General features: G+C 54.0%; 9 protein-coding genes across 9 annotated transcripts; 4 read left to right on the top strand and 5 right to left on the bottom strand.

Moving 5' to 3' along the window:
* Window positions 1–87: 87 nt before the first annotated feature.
* On the bottom strand, window positions 88–671 carry J4E87_003531 (uncharacterized protein; the record flags this gene model as incomplete). Its single annotated transcript, XM_049375158.1, has 2 exons — window positions 88–206; window positions 269–671. The coding sequence occupies 2 exons, from the start codon at window positions 669–671 to the stop codon at window positions 88–90; spliced, it is 522 nt and encodes a 173-aa protein (XP_049235080.1).
* A 1,322-nt stretch (window positions 672–1,993) lies between these two features.
* Window positions 1,994–2,950, bottom strand: J4E87_003530 (uncharacterized protein; the record flags this gene model as incomplete). Its single annotated transcript, XM_049375157.1, has 1 exon — window positions 1,994–2,950. One exon carries the CDS (start codon window positions 2,948–2,950, stop codon window positions 1,994–1,996), a length of 957 nt encoding a protein of 318 aa, XP_049235079.1.
* Window positions 2,951–4,035: 1,085 nt separating this feature from the next.
* Window positions 4,036–5,219, top strand: J4E87_003529 (uncharacterized protein; the record flags this gene model as incomplete). The annotated part of the gene is made up of 3 exons (XM_049375156.1): window positions 4,036–4,137; window positions 4,341–5,018; window positions 5,070–5,219. 3 exons carry the CDS (start codon window positions 4,036–4,038, stop codon window positions 5,217–5,219), a joined length of 930 nt encoding a protein of 309 aa, XP_049235078.1.
* A 1,229-nt stretch (window positions 5,220–6,448) lies between these two features.
* On the bottom strand, window positions 6,449–8,676 carry ASN2 (Asparagine synthetase; the record flags this gene model as incomplete). Its single annotated transcript, XM_049375155.1, has 9 exons — window positions 6,449–6,491; window positions 6,544–7,931; window positions 7,981–8,129; window positions 8,182–8,217; window positions 8,268–8,294; window positions 8,353–8,372; window positions 8,445–8,461; window positions 8,513–8,552; window positions 8,651–8,676. 9 exons carry the CDS (start codon window positions 8,674–8,676, stop codon window positions 6,449–6,451), a joined length of 1,746 nt encoding a protein of 581 aa, XP_049235077.1.
* A 717-nt stretch (window positions 8,677–9,393) lies between these two features.
* Window positions 9,394–10,549, bottom strand: J4E87_003527 (uncharacterized protein; the record flags this gene model as incomplete). Its single annotated transcript, XM_049375154.1, has 4 exons — window positions 9,394–9,960; window positions 10,016–10,111; window positions 10,390–10,460; window positions 10,510–10,549. 4 exons carry the CDS (start codon window positions 10,547–10,549, stop codon window positions 9,394–9,396), a joined length of 774 nt encoding a protein of 257 aa, XP_049235076.1.
* A 652-nt stretch (window positions 10,550–11,201) lies between these two features.
* On the top strand, window positions 11,202–12,140 carry J4E87_003526 (uncharacterized protein; the record flags this gene model as incomplete). The annotated part of the gene is made up of 1 exon (XM_049375153.1): window positions 11,202–12,140. The coding sequence occupies one exon, from the start codon at window positions 11,202–11,204 to the stop codon at window positions 12,138–12,140; it is 939 nt and encodes a 312-aa protein (XP_049235075.1).
* Window positions 12,141–15,198: 3,058 nt separating this feature from the next.
* DRE2 (electron carrier) lies at window positions 15,199–16,206 on the bottom strand (the record flags this gene model as incomplete). The annotated part of the gene is made up of 2 exons (XM_049375152.1): window positions 15,199–15,506; window positions 15,558–16,206. The coding sequence occupies 2 exons, from the start codon at window positions 16,204–16,206 to the stop codon at window positions 15,199–15,201; spliced, it is 957 nt and encodes a 318-aa protein (XP_049235074.1).
* Window positions 16,207–17,356: 1,150 nt separating this feature from the next.
* Window positions 17,357–17,943, top strand: J4E87_003524 (uncharacterized protein; the record flags this gene model as incomplete). The annotated part of the gene is made up of 2 exons (XM_049375151.1): window positions 17,357–17,589; window positions 17,709–17,943. 2 exons carry the CDS (start codon window positions 17,357–17,359, stop codon window positions 17,941–17,943), a joined length of 468 nt encoding a protein of 155 aa, XP_049235073.1.
* Window positions 17,944–18,585: 642 nt separating this feature from the next.
* J4E87_003523 (uncharacterized protein) lies at window positions 18,586–22,817 on the top strand (the record flags this gene model as incomplete). The annotated part of the gene is made up of 4 exons (XM_049375150.1): window positions 18,586–18,879; window positions 18,931–18,997; window positions 19,055–22,369; window positions 22,420–22,817. The coding sequence occupies 4 exons, from the start codon at window positions 18,586–18,588 to the stop codon at window positions 22,815–22,817; spliced, it is 4,074 nt and encodes a 1,357-aa protein (XP_049235072.1).
* Between the last annotated feature and the right edge of the window lie 1,223 nt (window positions 22,818–24,040).

The raw sequence follows: 24,040 nt of genomic DNA, 5'->3' as shown, positions 1-24,040 counted from the left end.
TAATCTCCATCCCAAGGCCTCTTCACGTCTCTTCACGTCCATAGTCCATACCAAACTTGGAAGTCACCAAATACTTCTTCCCCTCGACTACCCCTCGCAAATCAGATCGAAATCCGGAAAGTCGGGATCAGGGCCAATGTTCGTACTCGCAACCGCACTATTGAAGTCCTTGACCTGTGCGCTCTTCTGCGCATCGTTGCACTTGCCTATCGAGTCTGTTAGCAATCCGTCCCAATATCTAGAAAGTAAGGGAGGAAGGATGACTCACTCTTCTGCTCATCACAGTCATTAACACTCAACCCCCCATCCTGCCTCTTCTTCCCCTTCTTCCCCCTACCTCCACCTCCTCCATTACTATTCGCAGTGTTACTGCACCCTTGAAACTGATTATCGCAACTTCTCTGCGCCGCAGAATCGAAACTGGTGAATGTGTCCCCGTCGACCTGGAATGGTCGTTCTTTGTCGCCTGAGTTTGTAATGGGTGATGCACGCGTTCCGCCGAGGTTGCCGTCAAAGGTCTGCAGATCGGATACTTGTCGTAGGAAGAGGGTGTGGCGAGGGACTAGTGACATCTCCCAGTCTGAGGAGACTAAGGCTGGTTGTGGCGAGGCGTGGGATAGGGCGGGGAGGGCGAGATGGATTAGAGCTAGGAGGGCTGTGGGAAGGAACATGGCTGTGTAGGGACGACTTGTCGACAGAGACGATTGTCGGTGTTAGAAAGTGCCGGGCGTGAATCGATGCCGGTATGAAATGATTTTGCCGGTCGTGGAAGGTGTCGTGCGTGAAAGATGCCGCGCGTGAAGAGTGCCGGTATGTAAAGATTTGCCGCGCGTGAAAGCTCCTGCCGTGCGTGAAAGACGATGCCGGGCGTAGAAGTTTGCCGTGCGTGAATCTTGCCGCTGCTGAAAGATGCCGGTATGATAATATTTTGACGTGCGTGAAAGATGCCGGTGTAGTAAGACCTGACGGGCGTGAATCGTTGCCGGTGCTGAATATATGCCGTGCGTGAAAGACGAAAAGTGCCGCGTGTGAATCAACCTCGTGCGTAAAACCTCAATACCACGATGGCCAATATCCTCCGAACGTATGTAGGCACAGCCTTTGAAAATAATCGACTCAATCGCACCAAACGAATGTAAATATCGCAATCTCTCCAGAGAGCAAAAGACGCAAATCCCCGTTCCAAACGCCCACCCGGGGCCAACCGCATCTAAGTATAACCTACTGCCCCCAACGCCAAACGCCTCCACATGGCGTGGAAGCGCCGAACATGCATTATCTCACGCCAAACGAGTTTGGGGCCCAGCGGTCACAAAGCTTGTTTGGGCAAGTCGACACGTTGGTTGCTTGCGACGGTGCTGAAACACGATCCTTGACTCGACCCCTGGCAACGCATAAACATGTGCACGCTGCACACGTAAGAAGGACGAGGCGGGCAGAAGAACGGCCTTGTTCGAGTGTGAGGGAGAAAAGGAGAGCATGAAGATGGTGATGTAATAGAAGGAATCGGACAGTAGACACTTTTTGGCTATGCTGATTTCGATATTTCGCGCTATGGATTGGGGTATGACTATGCTAAAACAAACAAGAAAGGCAATGACGCTCTATTACAACTGACTTAAAACAGGTGTAACGATGCAAAGCGCAACGTACACAGACAGGATGATGGGGAGTGATCGGACGAAAGTGGTTGTGGTGCCTCTTCTTCAACGTGATGGTATACGTCTAAATCTACATTGTGCGCAGTCCTTGTGGGACTGACTGACCACGATGGTGACGGTATACACGAATCTAACATCGCGGAATCAGCGCCTGGGATGCAAACTCACAGAGAGGCCATTCGTGCATTATAGCCGCGATTGCAAATATATACATCCTCCGCCGTGCTGTCGTCTCTCAAAATCGCTTCTAGCTCAGACAAATTCCGCAGATAGTCGTTGGTATCGTAATGGGCCCTCATGGGCCTATGTACTTTGGTTGGGCTGCGCTTCGCCTAGAAGTTGGCAGCTGCGTTGGGGCGTCCTCCTGGGTTGTGGTACTGCTCCAGGTTCGACTGGAAGGGCGATGAACCGGTGCCGTTCTGAGGCTTGTCGCCGAGGGCTGAGCCAGTGCCGGCCATGAGGTCGTCGTCGTCTTCGTGGACACGTGCTTGGCGCTTCTTCATGCGCCAGAAGACGAGGGCGATGCCACCGAGGAGTAGGGCTCCACCAACGCCACCAACTACACCTCCGATAACTTTCTTGTTGGAGTCACTAATGCCACCGCCATTGTCGCTGTCACCTGCTTGTGCGGTGGGCGGGTCGGTGACGACGGCTTCACCGGTGGAGGAGACGGAAGTGCTGGTGCCTGTCGAAGTCGCTTTGGTTACTCTGCCATCGCTCAGGGTCGTGTCGAGAGTCGTGGTATACTCGAACACCGAGGTAGCGAAGAGAGCGGAAGTCCTGACAATCGCGGTCGTTCTTACGGAAGAGCTGCCATCTTCAGTGGCCGTCGGTGAGTTAGCGGCGCCGCCACCTCCACCAGTGCGACTCGTGCCCGCCGCGGTTGTTGAAGCGTCGTTGTTGTTGTTGCTGTTGTTGTTATTGTTATTGTTATTATTGCCGCCATCGGAAGTGGGTGCGGCAGCGGTAGTCGAAGGTGCGGGAGCGTCGGATGTGGGATCGTTCGACGGCGGTGGGTTGTTGGTGGTTGAGGGTTCTGGCTCGGGAGTCGCGGATGTTGCTGGAGGTGCGGCCGACGATGTGGCAGGTGGTGCGGCGGAGGACGCTGGAGGTGCTGCTGAGGATTGCGCGGGCGTGGCGGATGGTGATGAGCCGCCAGTGCCTTCGGCGTCTTGCCTCTTGCCCTGATGGAGGTACTGGTTGATACCGTCCATGTGTAGATCCTCGAGGGTAAAGGCCGACGATGCGACAGTCAAGACAAAAACGGAGAGCCAGGCCTTGGGCAACATGGTGGGCGGTTGTTGTTGGTAGCAGGAGGACTGGTAGCGTTTTTACGATGGAGCTGACTGACGCGCGTTTCACGAACAGCCAAGGTTATATTAAGGGCGATAGAGGTGAATCTCGTCGCCTATGAGCTATGTGGATGGATCAAACGAGTGAACGGGTAGAGGCAAGAGAATAGTGTAGCGAATGTTAGCCGGAAGCCAGTGAAGGTGCCGAGTTGAATGACAGGTGATCAAGAGGAGAAAGCCCAGGAGAGTTTAGGGTCGGCTTCACTCTTCCAAGACTGCGACACATGGTCACGTGATACCTAATTTTACACATCAGCCGCCGGGGCAGTCCAGACCCATCCACAGGGGCTCACCAGCACTGGCCATACAAAACGGTGGTCAGTCACAGTCATTGAGTCAATCTTGCTTCGAAGGTTTTGCATAACCAACCAACAGCATTCGTTCTATTGTGGTGTGTCGCGTGGCTGTACCTAGGTACGCATAACGAAGGTTTTCTGTCCTCGTTCCGTATCTGGCCATCGTATACTGTACCACGGTACTTCAACGCGCCCCCAAACGCACTGCATCAGTTGTTGAAGTACAGACGTTGTTTATAAAAAGCGCCCGGGACCTTTCACTGCCCTGCATATGCGCCTGGAAGGCTTGACAGCTCGAACAAAAATTCTGTCCCTCAACAGAAACACCAGGGAGATTTGCACACAGATGACCCGAGAGACTAGTAGTCTTTTACTGCCCTACTAGCCCACCTCTGCTTTTTTAGTTCGACGTCCCGCTGCATTGCTCGACGCGCATCGTACCTTAGCAAAACCTCCCTTCCCATTCGTCCAACCCGCCAATCTTTACAACTTTTGCTGCTTCTAAATCCGTTTCTGCAGCGGCCCCATTTCGCGGCTCCCTCGGCTGGACAGGCTAGTTACGGCAATCTCTCCGTCTTGGACGTGCGTCATCAAGCCCTGCGATTTCTTTGCATGCCCTTGTACGGAGTAACAGAAGCAAGAAATCATTATTACCTGTAGCCGCACGCGCTGTGTGGGCTACACCCTTACCCGTCCAACCCCCGTTGTTCATCACGCAACGCAACCATGCTCGCAGCTGTCATGTCGCACAGCGTGTCGCTGACAACTCACGAGGCGCTTTCCGGTGTCTTCGGCTCAATCTCGCTGGCTTCGTGGATCTTTCTGTTGGTGAGTAAACAACTTGATACGACGACGCTGTTGTTCTTCATTTCCTATGCTTTCGCGGACGTACAGGGACCTTGACACGTCGTCCTGCAATGTTCATGTATCTCTGATACCACCTGCGCTATTCATAGAACCGCGACTGGAGCTGCAGCACGCGACATCACCTGGGCATACATCACCAAATCGCATCCTAACACACCGCGCAGGTCCCGCAACTAATCGAAAACTACAAGTCATCCTCCGCTGATGGCATCTCCCTCGCCTTCCTCGTCGTCTGGTTCGTCGGCGACATAACCAACCTTGCCGGCGCCCTCTGGGCAGGCCTCGTCCCCACCGTCATCGCCCTCGCAATCTACTTCTGCTTCGCAGACCTCGTCCTCATCTCGCAATGCGTCTACTACAACATGAAGAACTCGCGCCGCGGGGAGCGCAAAACCTCCGTGCAGTCTACAAACAGCGTTGAGGCGCCCCTGCTGGGCAGACGCGATAGCAGCAACGTCGGTCTGCCGGGAAGCCACAGGCGCGATTCTGCAGCTAGTCGCAGGCGGCGCGCGAGTTCGCTACCTACGATTCCGGATGTGGGCGATGGCGCGAGCGAGTGGGTTAAGAATGCGCTTAGCATCGTGGGTGTCTGTGTCGTTGGTGCTGCAGGCTGGGCTATCGCGTGGAAGACTGGTGTGTGGGTTCCGCAGCCTCAGCATAATACGGAGGACACCACGGACAACCCTGTTGGTGCCATGATCTTGGGATACGCGAGCGCCGTGGCTTATCTTGGAGCGCGCATTCCTCAGATCATTAAGAACCAGAGGGAGAAGTCCTGCGAGGGCTTGTCGCTGCTGTTCTTCATGTTGAGTCTTTTGGGCAATGCTACGTATGGTGCAGGGGTAAGTCACATCCACACTTTGCTGGAAGTCACGGCGACTAACATCTGCCAGATTATCTTCCACTCGCAGGAGAAAGAGTACATACTCACGAACCTCCCCTGGCTCATCGGCTCCCTCGGCACAATGGTCGAGGACATAACCATCTTTATCCAATTCCGCGTGTTCGGCAACGGCGAGGCATCTTCAGCCCTCGAGGCGTGATGCGCTCAGCTGTGTTTATAAAAATGATCTGTATTGGATACGTCTGGCGTTTTGATATCTACCGCAGAGCGACGATATGATCTGCTCCAAAAGTTTGTGTGTATGTATTTGTATCACTGGTCTACGATACCCAGTCGAAAAAAAGATGAACCTATGTTTGGGCGCCGGCGGCGAGGTAATGTTGTATTATGAGAATAGATTTGGCATATCAATCTTGAAACTTGACATCAAGCTGCCCTAGTGCGCACCCACCCTGTTCGTGGTCCTCGAAAGCGACTTGTATCTGTGAAGCACCTGGAGATACACGTCGTTTACTTATGATCAGCCTACAACTCATTTGCGTAAGAAGCGCAGTACGATACGACTCAAAGAATCGCAGAAATTGTCTACGCAGCCAAATCGCAAGCGCCATGTCCCCATCTGAGTCCAATCGTTCCCTCAGCCCTATCGGCCAAATGTACAGGAACGATTATTTGCGAGCAGTCGATCTCTGAAAATCTGGCAGTCGCGAGGAAGCCTACATCATCTGTCGGGATCTTCTTGCTGACCCAGCCGTGGGCAAATGGCACCAAGATGGCTTCCATCTTCTCCTTGGCAACTCAGACGATTGCATGTACACACCTTCACCTTGATTACAATTTGTTCTAACTTGATTCAAGGTTACGTTGAACATGCGCAGCGCGCGCGGGATCTTTACGATGAGATGCCCAAGGAAACTCTTCGAATAGACCCGAATAAGGATGTCGCAGGACTCACTCAATACCTGGAGATGGCCGAAGTAATGCTGGCGCAGCCTCTATTGAAACCTATGGCTCGTAATTTGAATTCATCGAGTTTGTGTTGCAAGCAACGGTATATATATATATATGGGAACAAGTATGAGGTGCAGGGCCCCCGCAGCCTGCTCGCGATTGGGTGGGTGAAACCTATGGCTCGATAGAAAGAGTTGCATGCATGACAGAAGTAATGATAAACCACATGTTTGGCGTCTACTGGTTCCACACCGTGAGACATAGCTACTTCTTCGGAACGTCAACAAATGCATCGTGCTCTGAGATCATCAATTTCACGCAACATGGTGCATTAGTGTGCTAAAGACCGAACCCTTTGACAGATTTCCCGTGGGGTATATCTCCCCTTAAGCAGTCTATAAGCGCCATAAGAGACCTGAGAATGAGATCCGTAGTTTCTACCGTACCAGCCTTGCCCACTCATACCGAAAGAACAGTCTACTTAGCATGAGCGTACTTCTGCTCGTGAACGCCGATGGCACTATACCGAATTAGCTTTTTGTCTGAATGATAACTCAAAAGGGGAGACTTACCGTCCAGAAGGATCCGTCTGGTTGCTCCAAGTGGGTGTCCATCGCATGACGGTGTCGGCGCAGTAGCTGGGGAAGTGCTCGTCAAACATACACCTGTACCAGTACGCCTCCTTGGTATCCGGGATGTCGTTGCCCCACTCCGGCTTCGGGTTCTTCATCATCTCATCGGTCACGTGTAGCTCAGCAGTGTCCTTGAGCGCGTCAATCCATCCGTAGCCAACACCATCAGAGAACTGCTCCTTCTGTCTCCAGAGGATCTTCTCGGGAAGGTAGGGCTGAGTTTCTGGCTCATCGGTGGTGTCGAAAGCCTTGCGCAGAATGTACTTCTCGATGCGGCCGGCTTCCCTGTCAATGAGCTTGTCGGCAGGATCGATGTTCATGGCGGTGTTGAGGAAGTCCTTGTCCAAGAAAGGCACACGCGCCTCAACACCCCACGCGGATGTTGACTTGTTGGCGCGAAGGCAGTCGGCAAGATGGAGGTTCTTGACGCGGCGAATGCATTCTTGGTGGAAAGCGGCCTTGTCGGGTGCGTTGTGGAAGTAGAGGTATCCACCGAAGATCTCGTCACTTCCTTCTCCCGAGAGCACCATCTTGACTCCCATAGCCTTGATCTTTCTGCTCAGCAAGAACATGGGTGTTGAGGCGCGGATGGTCGTTACGTCGAAGGTCTCGAGGTGGAAGATGACATCTGTGAGTGCGTTGAGGCCGTCCTCAATGGTGAAGGTAAAGGTGTGGTGCTTGGTTCCGAGGAAGTTGGCTACCTCCTGCGCAGCGATGGCATCGGGTGCGTTGGGCAGACCAATTGAGAAGGAGTTGAGCTGTCCAAGGAGGAGATCTGTCTGGAGCTCGTTGGAGTCATCAATACCAACAAGTTGGTTCTGCTGCTCGCTCGCGTTGCCCGAAGACGCTGCAGCCTTCTTCCTCGTGAGCTCGTTCAAGCGCAGGGTTTCCCGTTGCGCAATTGATGCGACCAGACTCGAGTCAAGACCACCAGAGAGAAGTACACCAAAGGGAACTTCCGCCATCATGCGTTTCCGCACTGATCGCTCAAACGATGCCCTCAATTCCTTGTAGTTTACGGGTTGTGTAGGGATGTTCTCGGGCTCGACCAGCCACTTGGGGTCGTAGTATCGCGTGAGCGAATCCGTCTTCGAGTCGTAGACGTGCCCGGGAGGGAAGGAGATGATGTTGTCGCAGACGGGGTGTAAGCATTTCAGCTCGGAAGCGAAGAAAACCGCGCCTGGTGCTGTGCTGGATCGGCCCATGTAGAAGGTGGTGATACCGATCGGGTCGCGTGCTGCGATGACACGATCTTGAGCCTTGTCGTGAAGGACCCACGAGAACATGCCGTCGAGTTTCCGGGGAGCATCGATGTCATGTTCGAGATACTGCCATGCGTCAGCCTCTATGCCGTACAAGAAATGTGCCCAATATTACCAGAGGAATGATAACCTCGCAATCTGAGTGTGTCTTGAAGTTGTACGGGTTCTTGAGGGACTTGCGGAGGATTCGGTGGTTGTAGATCTCGCCGTTGACGGCCAGGGAAACGGTTCCCTCATCGTTGACGAGTGGCTGAGCGCCAGATTCTGACCCGTGTAAGCTTCCGCCAAAAGTAATATATGGCTAGTGATATCTTACCGACGCCGACAATGCTCAAGCGCTCGTGAACCAGGACTGTCCGTCTTTAGTACTGTGTGTGACTCAGTGTTCCAAGAGTGCCTCACTGGTGTTGTTCGCAACATGGTTACCAGCTGTAAAGTGTCAGTCATTGTGATTGTTGGCGCATAAATAGTCACAAAGAATGCTTACACCAATCTGGACCTCGATGGCTTATCTATCAGTCAGCACAGAGGTTCTCTTGATGTAGTCGCTGAATGGAGGGGTTTCGAGGAATCACGCACCGAACGGCCTTTCCCATCTACAATTTGTTAGAATGTGCTCCTATGCAGTCGATACAGTCGGAACTTACCTTCAGGGCCGTAGGCTTGAAGGTCTGCACATCAGGATGCCTTTTTGGAGAAGTTGTTAGCCGCGTATCAACATGGGCGCAAATCATCTGGAGTAGTGCTAATTCGGTGGATGCGCGCGCGCAACGGTCGAAACTTACTTATGACACGCGAATATCCCACACATACTGGGCGAAGGTGAATTGGATGAAGGAAGATAGAGTCGGATTCAAGCGCAAGAGGAAGGGTAAGCTGCTATCTTAGAGTCACAAAATCCTAGCGAGGTCGGCCTGCCCCACTAAAGTCATTTCCATGACCGAAGACCGCCGCGGCAAGATAAGTTCGGGGTTGGCAGCTGGGAGTATCCACAATCTGCAAGGATGAAGTCTGACGTCGATGAAACTTGTGGAGTGTTGACTGTTCTTGCACCTCGCTTTCGTTTCGCGTACGCGGAGATGCTCGAACGCCTGGGGGATGCGCCCATTCAGAACATCGCCGTAATCGGCCATTCACCACGCGACACAGTCAAGGCATAAGCCAATACAAGTATACGTAGACATTATTTTTGTTAATCAATTTCGCAACTTTGCAACTCCGAATTATGTAGCTGTTGATACATGGACGCTTGCACACAAATGTGGTCATGCCTCCCTAGCAGCTGCCACTTCGTATGTGTAACCAACAAACAGCCCCAGTTCCATCCAAGCAAGAAATACCCACATGAAAGAGAAAAGCACCTGTCCATCCTGTCGTCCTGCGCCCTACTACCACCCTATCCCTTCGTCTCCGTGTGTTGAAAGATGTCGCCCAACTTCGCGCCGTCTCCGCACAATGTAGATCCGGGGTCGCGGTTGGCGCACGGTGCTTCACTGGCCTTCCGGTGCCAGGTATGGTGGGAGGACGCTCAGAAGAGGAAATAAGCAATCAGGAAGCTGATGAGGCATAGAAGGGCGGTGATCTGGACAGACACGCCGCCTGCGGGAGCTTGCCGTGTGTCCATGGAGGTCGAAACTCCTTGCTTCGAGTCCTGGGCGGATCCTGTCTTTCGCTGGCGAAGACCAGTGGCCTCGCTGACCTGCTGTGTCAATCGCGCAATCTGGGCCTTGGCTTCAGCAAGCTGGGCCTCCACGTCGCTTGAAGATGGCATGGCACTAGCGACAGTTCCAGCGGCAGAGCTGAAGCTCGACCCCATATTACCACTCGATGCGGGGTTGTAGGTCTCGTTCCTGATCTCGCCCAAGTCTTTGCTTCCCGATGGGCGCTCCGAGGGAACGGAGACAGGCCCAGAAGCGTCTGATACGCCGCGCTGAGGAGTCACGGCCTCGGGGGATGGAGAGGAAAGCATCGAATCGCGGCTAACACCGTTGGTTCTCGCAGGAGTTGCGCTGGAGGCATCGTCGGGTGCGAGGAAGAGGACTCTGATCTTCTTCTCTTGGATGGAAGACTTGGCGGTCTGCTCGATGTGCGACCACTACAAGCACCTATTAGCACGCATCCAATCCTAATATCCCAATATTGTGACATACCAAAGACCCAACGTTGGTGAACTCCTTGTCGGCGGTGACGAGGACAGATTGCACAAGGAACTTGTCGCGGCACTTCGCATCTGGCGGTGGGTCTTCCTTCATGGCTTGGAGGAGAACTGGGCGCATGCGTTAGTTTGCTGAGACCTGTGGGTGCGCGCATGGAGGGCATGCATACTCTGAACTTCGACATCTTTCCCAGGCTCGATGCGTCCGCTGTTCGGCCTCACACAGTATCTAAACCCGTCATCAGTGGTTGTGGGGAGAGGTATCGCGGGCGTCGTACTGCTTGGGAGCCGTTGTTTTCACCTTGACTGTGTCAGCTGCATGTCCAAATTCCACATGACTTCCAGAAGTCCACAGAGAAGCGTGCTTACCTTGAAAGCAATGGGGTCAGAGTGCGGGTTCTTCAAGCGGAGGGTCTGCGACACCTCGTGCTGGAAGGGTCCTAGCCATCTCAGTATGTTTGTCGGCTCAATGCCACGAACGAAGCTTACGCTTGAAACCAAGCTCTACGGGGTCGAGCTCGACGGACATGGCGGGCGCGTGTGGGTTGCGGGTATGGGGTGGTGGTCGTGTCTTCCAGGGTTGGTAATCGGATCCGCGGTTACGGGGTACCTAGGCAGGGTCGCGACGAACCTCGGGAACCAGGGGAAGAGAGACGGGCGCGTATAATGTATTGAGAAGCTGAGTAATCTGGAGATGGGGTGCGCAAACGGCGTGGGTATCGCAGCGGGTGTGGATTGGGGTGGGTGCGGATAGTAGGGAGAGGAAGGCAGATGGTAAGGACAAGTTGCTATGACGTGCAGCGACGCCTCTTGATTCTCGATCGCGAGCTGCCTCTAGTGCCCACCCACGTAGACACTCCCAAGGCGACGACCACCATCACTCCTCTCGCTGAAATAGGCTGCAGTGACAGACGTATTCCACAAACATATTCATAGTGAAGATCACTGTACCAAGACAACCGTCCGAGGATCTCACGCGCCTCATCCACGGTCCACCTTCTCTGTGGTTCCACCGCTACCGCCTTACACCCACATCCCACGTATAAAGCTAGACTCCTCCACTACACTCACTTCTCACTTTGATCCGCTACTAAACTACAACGCGCGATCCAAACGCCCAGACCCATCACCAAATAACCCACAAGTTCCCATATACGACCGTCACCACCGCCACATTCACCATGGCCGGAGATCTAGATACCCTCATCGACATGGGCTTCCCCCGCGAACGCGCAGAGCTCGCCGTCAAAGCCACCGGCGGCCTCCAGTCTGCCATCGATTGGCTCGAGACCAATCAGGACAAATCCGTCGACGAGATCAAGCAAGAGCAAGCCACCGCCGCCGCCAACGCCTCAGACGAGCCACCTGCCCTCCAGCCCGGCGAAGAAGCCAAGTCGCTCGTCTGCGATGAGTGCGGCAAGAGATTCCGCTCCGTCAACCAAGCCCAGTTCCACGGCGAGAAGACCGGCCACGAGCAGTTCTCAGAGTCCACCGAGGAGATCGCGCCCCTCACAGAGGAACAAAAGGCACAGCGCCTCCAAGAACTACGCGAGAAGCTCGCCGCCAAGCGCGCAACGCAGTCGGAGCAAGACAAAGAAGACCACAAGAGGAACGAGCAGATCCGCATGAAGGCCACAAAGGAATCGCAAGATCTCCGCGAAGAGCTACAAAAGAAGGAACGCTTAAAGGAAGCCGCCGCCAAGCGCGCAGAGAAGAAGGCAGACGAAGACGCAAGGAAACGCGTGCTAGCCAAGCTCGAAGCCGACAAGCAGGAGCGCAAGCGTAAAGCTGAGATCGAGAAGGCGAAGCGCGCTGGTCAGGCTCCTCCTCCCGCCCCTGTACAGGCGCCTCTCGCTACATCCTCCGGTCCTACTACCAGCAAGCCTGCGAGCGCATACACCGAGGCGCGTCTGGCGCTGCAGACACCCAGTGGAAGGGTCATGAAGAACTTCCCGGTTGAGACTACGCTGTTCGAGGTTGCGCATGCGCTGGAGCAGGATGGCATGACTGTGTCGACTTTCACGACCAACTTCCCCAAGAAGATATATGATCGGAGCGACTTTGGCATGACGCTCAAGGAGGCGGGTATGGTGCCCAGCGCGGCTTTGATCGTCGGGTAGAAGCCGAGGCTTCGAAGACGTATTGTGTAGATGCTTCTGAGGATGCATAGGGCGGCGTTGAGGTGGTGCAGGTGGTAGATACCCACAGAGGGATGCATATGGTAGCGTTGACGTATGTCGGCGGCAGTAAGCCAGACCGTAGATGAAGTCACGATGAATGAAACATGAGATTTACGGACTACAGAGGCAAATATATTGACATGTTCCAACGCCTACTAATGCTCGTCCAAACCCCATACTCGTTCCCCGTGTATACAACAGCTCAATCATATTCATCAATGTCATACCTCCCCGCCTCCCTCTGCGTACTACACCACTCCTCACTCGCCAGCCCACCCTCCTTCCTCCTCACCAACGCCTCCGCATCCTTACACCAATCACACGCAAAGTCACACTCTGGCGTTTCCTCATCCGCAAAATACTTAGCAATGAGCTTATGCCGACATTTACTTGTGGTCTCACAGTAACCCACGAGTGCCTCTAGACTCTTCGCTCGATGCGTCATCTGCTGCTGTTGAGCCTGTAATCCTGCACCTGCTTTAGGCTGACGAGCAATATCCCTCGATAGTGAATGCGCAGCTCGATCGCGATCTTCGCGGCCGTAGTATAAGATGCAAATCGATGCTTTGCCATCTCGACCTGCGCGACCGGCTTCTTGGTAGAACCCTTCGAAGGATTTGGGGATCTGCCAATGTACTACAAAACGTACGTTTTCTTTGTCGATTCCCATGCCGAAGGCTGTTGTTGCGACAACGACGTCGTACCCAGCTTTGTTGGCTACCCAGCCTGATAGCGCGTCTGCGCGGTCTGAGACGGAGAGGCCTGCGTGGTAGGGTTTTGCACCTATGCCGTCTGAGCGGAGGCGTGCTGCGAGGGACTCACAGTCTTTGCGGAATAGCGTGTAGATAATGCCTGGGACGTTGTCTGAGCGCTGGTTCTGAGATGCTAGTTGAGAGGCGCGCTCAGGATTTGCAGCACGACGGGCGTGGATGGATTTTAGAAACTTGATGAAGTCGTCGTAGTGGTCTTCTGCGTCCGATTTAAAACGCACTTCGTAGTGGAGGTTTGGTCTGCTGGTGCTCATGCGGAACATCTTCAGCTTCTTCGGGTCCAAGGCGAGCGTGGTGATGATGTCGTCTCTTACACGCGCTGTTGCAGTGGCTGTCAGACATATGACCGGTACGTCAGGAAACTCCTTCTTGAAGAATGACAGTTGCTGGAATGAAGGGCGGAAGTCGTGTCCCCATTCGCTGACACAATGGGCTTCATCGACAGCGATGCGAGCCAGTTCTCCTTGAGAGTAGATGACTCGAAGGATCTTGCGGAAGTTGTCGCCCTGGCAGAACTCTGGTGTCACGTAGAGCAGGCGAGTTAGGGGATGGCCGCATTGAAGGTCAGCTATGATCCGTTTCTTGTCCACCTGTGGTGTGGTGCTGTTGATCGTCTCGACTCTGATGTTGGCATTGCGCAGAGAGGCGACTTGGTTGTTCTGGTGACTAATGAGCATTGATTCTGGAGATGAGATAGCGTGGAGACGTACCATCAGTGCTAGCAAGGGAGATATCACAATAGTGACTAGCAAGATTAGCGACGATGGCGGCTCTATGTTGATTTGAACATACTGCCAAAGTCGACTACTGCCGGGAGCTGATAGCATAAACTCTTTCCAAAAGAGGTCGCTGCCTGCAGGAAGACATCTTCACCCTCCAACGTAGCTGTGACGACCTCTCGTTGTAGTGGCCTGTGAAGGACATCAGTAGATGCAAAACATAACGAGGAGAATGGCATACCGGAAGCTTGCTTTCTTGAACACCTTCCTGAGCGTAAAATCAAGATTCGAATACGGTCGTTTCCTTTTGGCAGGCATGACTCGCGATGTGAAGAAGAGAGAAACACACAGATGGCAGGGTCGAAGGATTGGATCCAGGCTTTTCACCGCCCGTGTGGTTGTAGCAGTGGCTTTAGTGGAAGGCGAAGGCCCATGTTGATTCGGCCGGATCAGAGTCAACTGGTATGAGGAACCTAGGAAGTCGTGCTAAGTCCATGGCTTGCAAGAGCAAGAGCGACGCGAGGTCGCGCACGTGGTCAATCGCGCTAGCACGTGAGGCCCCACCTGGGCACAGAAAGATTCCATTGACTCCAGCGACTACCTCCCCCACCATTTGTCGACTGTAGAACCTACTTCTGCGAGTGCATAGGGAGCCGTTTCGCGAAATGGCTAAGATACCTGTATAGATTACCTACCACGGGCTTGTCGCAAACACCCATCTCCACCTCTCAATGCTCTCACTAGCAGCATCATGTCTGAGCCAAACGCTCCAGCGCAACCTCCACCCGGTTTCGTAATCAAAGACTACTCTACCTTTCCACCAAAGATTCGCCTCTCCATCGCCGACAAAGTAGCCAAACTTGAAAGAAAAGTCTTTCCAGCAATCGAGCATTTCAACTACGACGTTGAGCTCAAGAAAAAGAACACCGGGCTCCTCTTGATCTTCAAGGAGGACGATGCTGACGAGCTGATCGGATACCTCGTCTACCAACGAATAAAGAGATTGGCTTGGCTACATAAACTCTGCGTCATCGAGCCAGAAAGAGGGAGAGGGCTTGGTAGAGCTCTCATCTACTGTTTTCGGTGTCAAATGGAGAAGGGGGGCTGTAGTACGGTCTTTTTGTGGGTGGACGAGAGTCGTGCTCCTGCTAGAGCATTGTATGCGTCGTGTGGATTCCAGCAGGCGGATTGCCGGCCTGATTATTATGGACCGGGACGAACGGCCTTGAAGCTTGAGATGTCACTCGACGACTGAACACGACCAAAAAACCTGGAATTGGAATCGAAGAGGCTATCTGCAGCTCAGTTCCAGCGAAGGTGAATACTGGTATCAGGGTGGGATGTGTAACTGGATATTCATTCGAGAGCAGGACATGACGGTCCTTTCATCTATTTCGTCATTTACCATCCAAAACTCCAGAAAAAGCTATGTAGCAACGTTATCTATAGGAAGATTGTCCAAGGTCCTGCACCATACGCCATACCATGCAATAGTCGTTCTGTCGCCGCCTACAACTGAATATCGTTGTTCAGCAACCTTACTTCCTCACCGGGCTTGAACGCCGGCAGACCGATGTACGGGCATCCGTCACATCTGAACGCGTCGCCCAGTGCGCAGTTCCCGCAGCTGCCAACCTTTCCTTGTACTGTAAAGTCTACCTCGTCGAGGTCGTCGGCGTCCAACTTGAGCGAGTTCAATGCTTTATCGGCGGAGGTACGTTTGGCGGCGTCTTCGGCTTCGAGCTTCTCCTTCATGCCGCAGGTGCAGTCTTTGCATGCGCGTCGTCGCTTGCCGGGTTTGGGTTGGCATTCGAGTGCTGGATTCGTGTTAGCAGAGTCACTTGAGACAGTAAGAAGAATTGACGTACGTTGAAGAACTGGACGAGCCATATCTGCCTCTGTAATGAGGTCGTCCTCGTCAATCAGATCGTCATCCTCGCCCGTGATGATTGGATCGTCGAGATCATCACTGAAATCGACGAAGCCCACGCCTGCTGCTGGTTTGACGGGCTCAGGCTGGTTGCGCTTGCGAAGGTTGAGTGGGACTGAACCATGCGGGTTGACTGTGCCATTTGCGCCGTTCGTTCCGTTTGTTCCATTCGCGCCATTTGCCTTCTTGCCGAACTTCAGCGGTATCGACACCGGCTCCTCTTGTTCGGGCTTGGTCATGCCGTCGGCTGTCTCTGTGAGTCCTGCCAGGATAGCCTCTGTCTTCTCTGCGCCTTCAAAGGCGCCTGCCTGGCTCTTAAGAACTCCCCCAACCTTCAATGCGCTGACTACTTTGTTCATGACATCGCGTGCCAATAACTTGTGACTTTCGCGTGTGGTACCGTCGGCGTCGGCGAGGAGGAGAACAACATCGTATGTGGACGCGGGAAGATTGACCACACCAGCGGCGATACGGTCGAGCATCTGCAGGTCGGTCGAGTTGCGATCGTGGATCTCGTAAACTTGGTCAAGTCGCTCTGGGTGCGCCGCAATCGACGGCGTGCCGATCAGAAGGCATCGCGGGGCCATGGTGGGGTATCGTGGCGCTGTGTGTCGATGGAGGGGTAGATGGGTGTTGCAAAACCAAAGTGTATCGAGGTATGAACTCTGCGAACAGTGTGCAGAAGCGTGAGAGAAGAAAGGCGTGTTTCAACGAAAGGCGCGTCCCGGGAAACTTTTCTGGTCTGCGGCCTCGGAGGCGGAGAAAGCGCTGCTGATGCAATCACTGAGAAATCCGCGGCGATTGGTCATACCACCCTGGGCTGATTACGAGCTGACCGGAACACGTGATTCCGGATCAAGTGGGATGGCGGCATGTGTGTGCGAGTGGATCCAGCGCATTAGCGTGCGAGGGACAAACATCTAGAATCTGGGGTAATCACCGTTGCGCTGAAGCCATGGCACGCAGGAGGCCATTATAGACAAATCTTGGAGATTGTTCTTCCTCGATAGCATCGTTGACCTGCAATTGTCTCATAGACCAATTTTGCGCATGGCCGTGGTGCTGTGTCTCAATCAATCGTCGCCCACGCGACACCGCCGGAGGGATTCAGGTACCAGTGACGTACCCTTCCCCTCGTTGCTTCCTCAAAAGCTCAGGGTCACCGAGATCCGACCGACAACAATGTGTGTCCAGTTGCTGTATACAGGTAGAAGCTATGAGCACAACTGCAGTAGCCGGAGCTGGGCAGCTGAGGACGAATCTTCTAGAGGCGCGTCGTTCCAGGGCCCATCTTGGTTGCGATATAAAGGCAGGAGCTCCTCCCAGCTTCCCCGCCTTCCAACGCCAGTCGCGTGAGATGCATTGCGCCTTCCTTTATCAAACCAGCCACCATATCGTCTCTGCTAACCTCGTCTTCACTAACACATTGCTGCCACTTGTCCACAGATCTGCAAGGTACGCATCTGGCCGCGTTGCTTCACGCAAGACGACGCCATCGGGTCAAAGCTCCCATCACGAGACCATGTACTGACCCGCTTGAGCTTCTTACAGTCACAGTAGCTCCGAGCCCGCCGTTGCAGGATACTTCAATCCATTCTGACTTTCTTCCATCACATCACAAACAACCTCTAGTCAATCCATCGACTCAAGACATCAAACAGTAAGTGCTGCCTTTCATCTTGTCTACCGGCGCTCTTGCCTTCTTTGCATTGAGTCTCTGAGGTTGATATGACCTCAATGGCTCCTCGGCGTAAGACGGCAGGAGGCTCTGGAGCAACACAAACTTGTTCGTACATCGTACTGACATCTGAAGTGACTCGCTCTCACAAGTTCACTGATCGCGACCACGCCGGCATTGCTGATGGCACTGCCGAGCGTGAGACGCGACTTCCCAAATACTTCGCCAAGTCCGGCCATGCCGACACCGACCCGACCAAGACAAAGAAGGGTGGTAGCGGCAAGGGCAATTGGTGAGTACAGTCCATCTGCTTCCTTACTACCCACTCGAGAGACAGTCGCACCTCGCGAGACAGCTCTTCCTTCATGAGTGGTTGTATCATAGAACCCATGACTGACAACACCGTCTTAGGGGCGCCGCTGGTGACGAGGTCGAAGACATCAGGCCCAATATGGCCTACGCCCGCCGTCGAAGCAATTCCTCCACGCACAACATGAAGGACTTCAAGACCAAGTTCGAGACCATCGAGACCGAGCCCGTCTTCGAAGAAGAGCTCCACGGCCCTCTTGGTGAAGAGCTCGAGAAGCAGAGCACCACTTCGACGGAGAACAGCATCGCTGAGGAGGAACACGACAAGAAGATGTAAAGGCTGAGCGTGGAGCCTACGGATAGTGGTATGGCTGCATGTCGACTGGCTAGTCGGCATGTGGGAAGCCATCGCTTACCGCGAACAATTTGATAGAGCAGATATCGTCGTCTTTTTAGACTGATATGCTCACACATGTACCATGTTTCTCTGGAAAGTATTTCGTTCTCTAGTACGGCCATGCAAGTTCACAAGGGCATGTATGGTCGGAAGTTGACCACATGGCGTTTTCTGACAACTGTAACGAGTATGATAAATGATAAATGAAACACAAATACAAAGCACTTGGAACTTTTGCTATGTGTGACTCTAGAAAGATGGCGCTCTCACCTGAATAGACAGCATGGTAGATTGCGAGTAGAATTGTGTGATGAATAGCAGATTCATAGAATGACCAAGCGGTTGCACTGATTTCCTCGTGTATATCAGATCTGTTGTTAGAGTACCTAGGTACGGGCGTAGTGCAGTGAATTGCCAGATGATGGTGCGTGCCTGGCGACTCACTAGCAGCCCTGGAGCTGGCTCCAAACTCCGGGCGCTAGCGTTGGTTGAATCCCTGCCAAAACAGAACAACTCAGCGAGCAACATCATCACCGGCGCGCTCCTTCGCGTTCTCAACCGCCATCTCCAAACTCTCGCATCATGTTTTCGCCCGAGGCGTCCATCGCGAGCGCGCGCAGCTCTTTGCGCAACCCCCGACGCAGACCGCGGCCGGAATCTGAGAGCCTACGAAGCAGAAAGCGCAGTAAACTCAACGACGCGACCTTCAAGGACCCTGCCGACGCTCACATCAACGGAAACGGAAGTGCCTCGACAAATGGTCACGCGGTACAGAGTGTCGACCACTCAGTTGTTGTGGTTGACATGCCCTTGAGCATTCGGGAGAAGAAGACGGCACCGAAGCGCGCGCCCAAGGAGGACACGGGCACGTATCTTGTGAGTAGATGCGCATCTACGCGAGACGGCACTGCTAATATGAGACTGTAGACCAAGAACGCAAACTACAGTGTCAAGAAACTGCCTGGCTTCCCGTCAGCGCTCCTCCGCCCATCGAGTACGGCATACACATCGTCACCCACCGCAATGCGCGCCTGCTGACACACATCTCTAGCTCCGATATATGCCACCGCCCTTCCCTCCGCCGGTCTCGCGCTTGCCCTGACATCAGATCGAGCCCTCGTCTGGGATTACAGCGCCCCGAACGGCCCTTCCAAGGTCGTCTCTCTAAACCTGAACTTCGGCCTCAGACCAACTGAACCTCTACCGCTCGGCGCCATCGTCCGCAACGGCCCCACCAACGACTACGGCATCGTCGCGCTCGCGCCTTCGATAGGCAAGATCAGCTTCTGGGAGAACATCGACAGCGCAGACACTCGAAGCCTATACCCCCAGCGCCAGCAAGGGGTGGATGGCTTTGTGAAGCTGTACTCTGGGGAAACCATAACCGGCCTGGTCGATGTCGAGCACGCGGGCTACGTCCTGGTCTTCAGCAGCGGCAGACTCGCTCAGCTGACTCTGCGCGATTCTCAGGGTCGACCAAGCGTTGCGACAACAGTCTTGAGCGCACCAAATGGCTCGGGAGGTAGCTTCTTCAGCTTCAAAGGCCTTCTCGGAGGATCCATCCGGAAGACCATCGCCTCCGTCAAGGCCCGGACATCGCAATCCAAGGGCCACATGGAAGTCATCTCGGCGACGCGAAACGGCCTCTTTCAGACCTGGGACTTGAGCTGGTCAGGACAAAACAGCCACCAACGAGACGTAGACGTATACGATGCGATCCTGTCGGCAGTTCAAACAGACACCGTTCCAGAAGTACGCAACCAGCAGGATGTCCACGTGCTGGATTTTGCCATTATGGAACAACAACAGGGTCAGGATGCTGTCAATCTTCTGGTTTTGGTGGCACTGTCTGGCCGGGACTCAATGGACTACTTCCTCGTGGAGGTGGATCTGTCGAGGACAGCCGGTACCATTAGCAGGGCGATACCAGTCCGCAACTTTCATCAGCCGCAGCTTACCAAGGAGCCGACCGGAACGCTTCTCCTGCCACAGCCTGGACACACAGCCTACGTCCAGTTTCCAGGAGCAGTCTTCGTCGCATCCCTCGCTCAACCAGAGGAGAGCCCAGAGGCACAACTGCTCGCAGACTCAGGCCGTTCTAGTTTACCCTTCCAGGACACCGTATATTTCCGCCCAGAAGTGACTCTTGCAGGCACTGCCCTGGAGACCGCGATACGGAAGGACAAGAAATCGACTGCTCTCGTCTTCGTCCAGCAATTCGGCCTTTTACAGATCAGCGCGTTGCCTCCTACCACAGACGATCAGGATAGAGAGCGCGTGAAAGTGACCGCACGCAGCAAACTCGAGCAGGCCACCTTCTTCAGTACCATTCCCTCCAACATCATAGACTTCTCTGTCAAATCACGCTTTTCGTTCGCAGAGGAGGAGACTGCGGAAGCTGCACTTGCTATCAGTGCCGGCATCTTGAGCTCCTCGTACGACTACTTGGAGAAGGGAGTTTCGAACTTGGACGACCAATTCCAGCAGCGCTCCTTCGCCCTCCGTACCCTGATCACTCAACTACAAACCGATTATCCCCCCGTATCTTTCCAGACAAGGTGGCGGCTATTGTGGCATGCCGAGAAGCTCGCGGCTGCACACAAGCTCTGGCTCTGGTACCAAGACAAGCTGCAGGACCAACAAGCACACCCGGATACCTACCCAGAGAAGATTCTGATGAGCGACATTATCAGAGCCTTGAATGAGCGCTACAAGAGCGGCCTCGATTCTGAGCTAGGCGAGAACGACACTATTCGACAATTCTTCGTTAAGGACGTTGACAGCCTTCACACGCTGATACCTTGGGGCTGGTTCTACCTGAGGACCTTCTATATGAAAGAGGGACTAAAGCAAACACCGTCCATCATGCAGAGGCTTAGTGAAGGTACCGATGTCATGCTTGTCGCTTTGGAAACAGCTTTTGAGTTCCGTCAAGCAAACGTAGAAGTATACGGTCTCGACCCTGATTGCCTGGACGACAGCATCCTCAAACCGGACTATGGCTACGATATGCTACCTCCGTTCTGGACGTCGTCTCACAACATCGTCAGCTCAATTCGAAGCCTCATTGACGTTGGCCGCAACCTAGCAGTGGACAACTACGAGGAAGGCTACCAAGAACTCCTGGCACAAAAGATCGGCAAGGACAACCCTCGCTTGGTGAAGCTTGGATGTCAGACTCACATTGAACGATTTGAGTGGGCTCTCGCCCAGAGCGATGAGAAGACACGAGCCATGGGCCGCAGCCTCAAGGATGAGTGGAACAACAACGTCCGACCATCGCACATCATGGGCTTGATGGAGATTGGACTCCCTACAGAAGGAATGGAACTGGCCGAGCAGTATCACGATATGTCGACTCTCGTCAACTTGATCTGGGAAGAGTCCAACTGGCTCGAGACGGAGAAGGCGAACACCCGCAGCAAGATGGAGCAGGCGGAGAGCACAGTCAAGCTCAACCGGATAAAAGAGCGCATTGCGCGCTACTTCGACGTCTATGGTGATGACTGGGCTGGAGCATTCTACTCCAAGTACATCAACGAAAACCAAGCTGGACAACTCTTCATGAAGGAGTATCTCAACCAGCCGGCACTCACAAAGTTCCTGCGAGCCGAGCCGTCGCGCGCCAGGCTAGCATGGATCAATGAAGTCTGCGGCGAGAAAGACTACGAAACTGCTGCTGAAGTTCTCTTTGAGGCTGGCTCGAAGCAGGAGACAAACGCGTGGTGCCAGCGCGTTGAGCTCTCCATGGCCAAGCTTGCCCTGCTCTGCAAGAAGGAGGCAAAGCATGGCGACAACCAAGCAGTAGTCGACCCACGCAGGGAAAACCCTAAGGCGCTGAAGGTCCGCGCAGCCATGTACCAAAGCATCGAGCAACAACTGGAGTACACCAAGATCCAAGAGGAGGTTTATGAGCGCTTGCTACCCATCATCACCGGAGCTCTGGATGAAGACTCTGCTGTTGAACTCCTTATGGCCGAGTTTGGGCAAGGTCGTTTGAAGGATCGACCAGCACACCAGACCATCCTCAAAGAGGGTTTCGAGGCTCTGGTTCACCACAGGGTTATCGACCCTGCGCTCATGGTTGACATTCTCACGCTCATGAATGCAGACGACAGCGAGGAAGGTGTTACTTTGCTTGGGAATGACGAGTTCATCTACGCTTTCAAAGTCTTGACAGTCAACTGGAACAATATCCACCGGACAACTCGCGATGGCTTGCTAAAGCTTTTCTGGAAGCGATTGTGCATCAAGGACAACTGGGCTTTGATCAATAATGAAAAGGAGGTGCCTGATGCCAAAATCCACGACGTGTTGCAAGGCACAGTGATGGCATGGACATTCCGCGCCTTGTCCGCCATGTGCAGTAAGTTGATGTCTAGTACCATATGTTTGTTCACCACTAACAAGTTGCAGTCGGCAATTCTTTCATCCGGACCCTATGGCCTAAGAACCTTCGGGACCTTCTAGGTGCTGGAGGAACGCATGGAGAGCTTTGTGTTCGCTTTGCTGCCGAAGACCTTCGCAACCCGATCATCAAGGACAACCTCTTAGATGACGATATCCTTCGCGAGCAGGTCAGCAAAAACAGGCTCACCGATTGGTTCAAGGCAGCCTGGAACACGGGCAAGACCATGTACGCCCGCGAGCTGGCACTGCAGGGCAAGGTTCCTCCTCGGTCTATGCCAGCAGCCCCTCAAATGGCGGAGGAAGAAGTAGAGGACGAGGCGGAGCAGGACGCTGCTGGGTCGGAGACGTTTGACGGAGACGACGAGAGCGCACAGCAGGAAGACGTGGTGATGCAGGATTCATGAGAAGTCGTGACCGTATTCGGGGTTTCATCGGGCGCAGTGCATTCAGGACAGGCGCGTATCAAGCATTGGGCACGGCGTTTGAAACGTGTACTCTGCAGACGCGGACAGCGTTCATTTTCTTTTTTGTCATCAAGTGTATTTCTAGCGATGGTTTTGCAGACGACAGGCGTCCTATCTCGTCCCATGTCAGTACCTGACTAGAGACGAGAAAGAGGATGATTAGAGTTGGAACCCAATGTATAAAAGTGACTATCTGGGTAATGCATGAAGTCCTAGGGGAGAGCCATGAATAGTGACATGCATAACCGCCTATCGGCAAGGGTCTCGACTCTGTTCTGTGGAGTCAAGCGACGACAAGCGTTCATTTGCGCGGTGGGTACCCAGCCGTGTCAGGGAACCGAGTGTGGCGCGAGCGAGAGGGCGCGGAAGCCGACGCGCACCAATGACCTGACTCGGTAACAGCCGTTGGGTGACTTGAGGCCGGGTTGTGAAAAAGTGGTGCTGCGCGTTGAGATGAGAGGCGGGAGATGTCGATGGAGTACATGTCAAGAGGACTACCTTTGCTTCTTTCTTGTCGCACCAAAACCGTTGGCCATGCCGTGAGGCGAAGCCACCGACTTGACGTAGGCGGCATGCATGAACAGCATGAGGCACAGCAGCGGTGAGGCTGGACAGGACACACGACCGGCCAATACGTGCTAGCCGTGCCGGTACTGTTGCGGCTCTACAGCAGCAAAGATCGTCGAGCTGCGACGGCGATGGCGATGGAGATGTCGATGTCGATGGCGATGACGGAGGACAGAGTCTTCACCCTGCTGATTGCCGTCGCGAATCCGCTGACCAGGCTTCCCTTCGCGCGGGCGCGCTTGTTGGCTGGGAAAGGATGCGTCGAATTTCCGAGGGCGTCCCAGGGCTGCTTTTGCTCGGAGGATGCTAGTTCTGGTGTGGACTGTGCTGCAGGTACAACAACAAAGTGACAGCTCAGTGGGGAAAGGACGGCTGCGCCGCGAGCAACCTGGGATGGGCTGCGGAATGCATGAAAGCCAGAATTGAGCCGCTGCATCGGGCTGCCCACGCCCGCGCCCACGACGACGGCCAGCGTGCACTTCCGTCTCTATGCAGGCGGGTGTAAATAGCTCACGGTGGCAGTCCCGTGCTCTCAGTGAATTGGGTGCTACTAAGAGTCTAGCGAAGGGTCGGTTGATAGGTTGCTAGTGCACGCC

Source organism: Alternaria ethzedia (assembly GCF_023757985.1).
Source record: "Alternaria ethzedia strain BMP 0044 chromosome Unknown scaffold_6, whole genome shotgun sequence".
Classification (NCBI taxonomy): domain Eukaryota; kingdom Fungi; phylum Ascomycota; class Dothideomycetes; order Pleosporales; family Pleosporaceae; genus Alternaria; species Alternaria ethzedia.
Note: the sequence above shows the minus strand (reverse complement) of the source record. Positions and strands in the feature narration are given on the sequence as shown.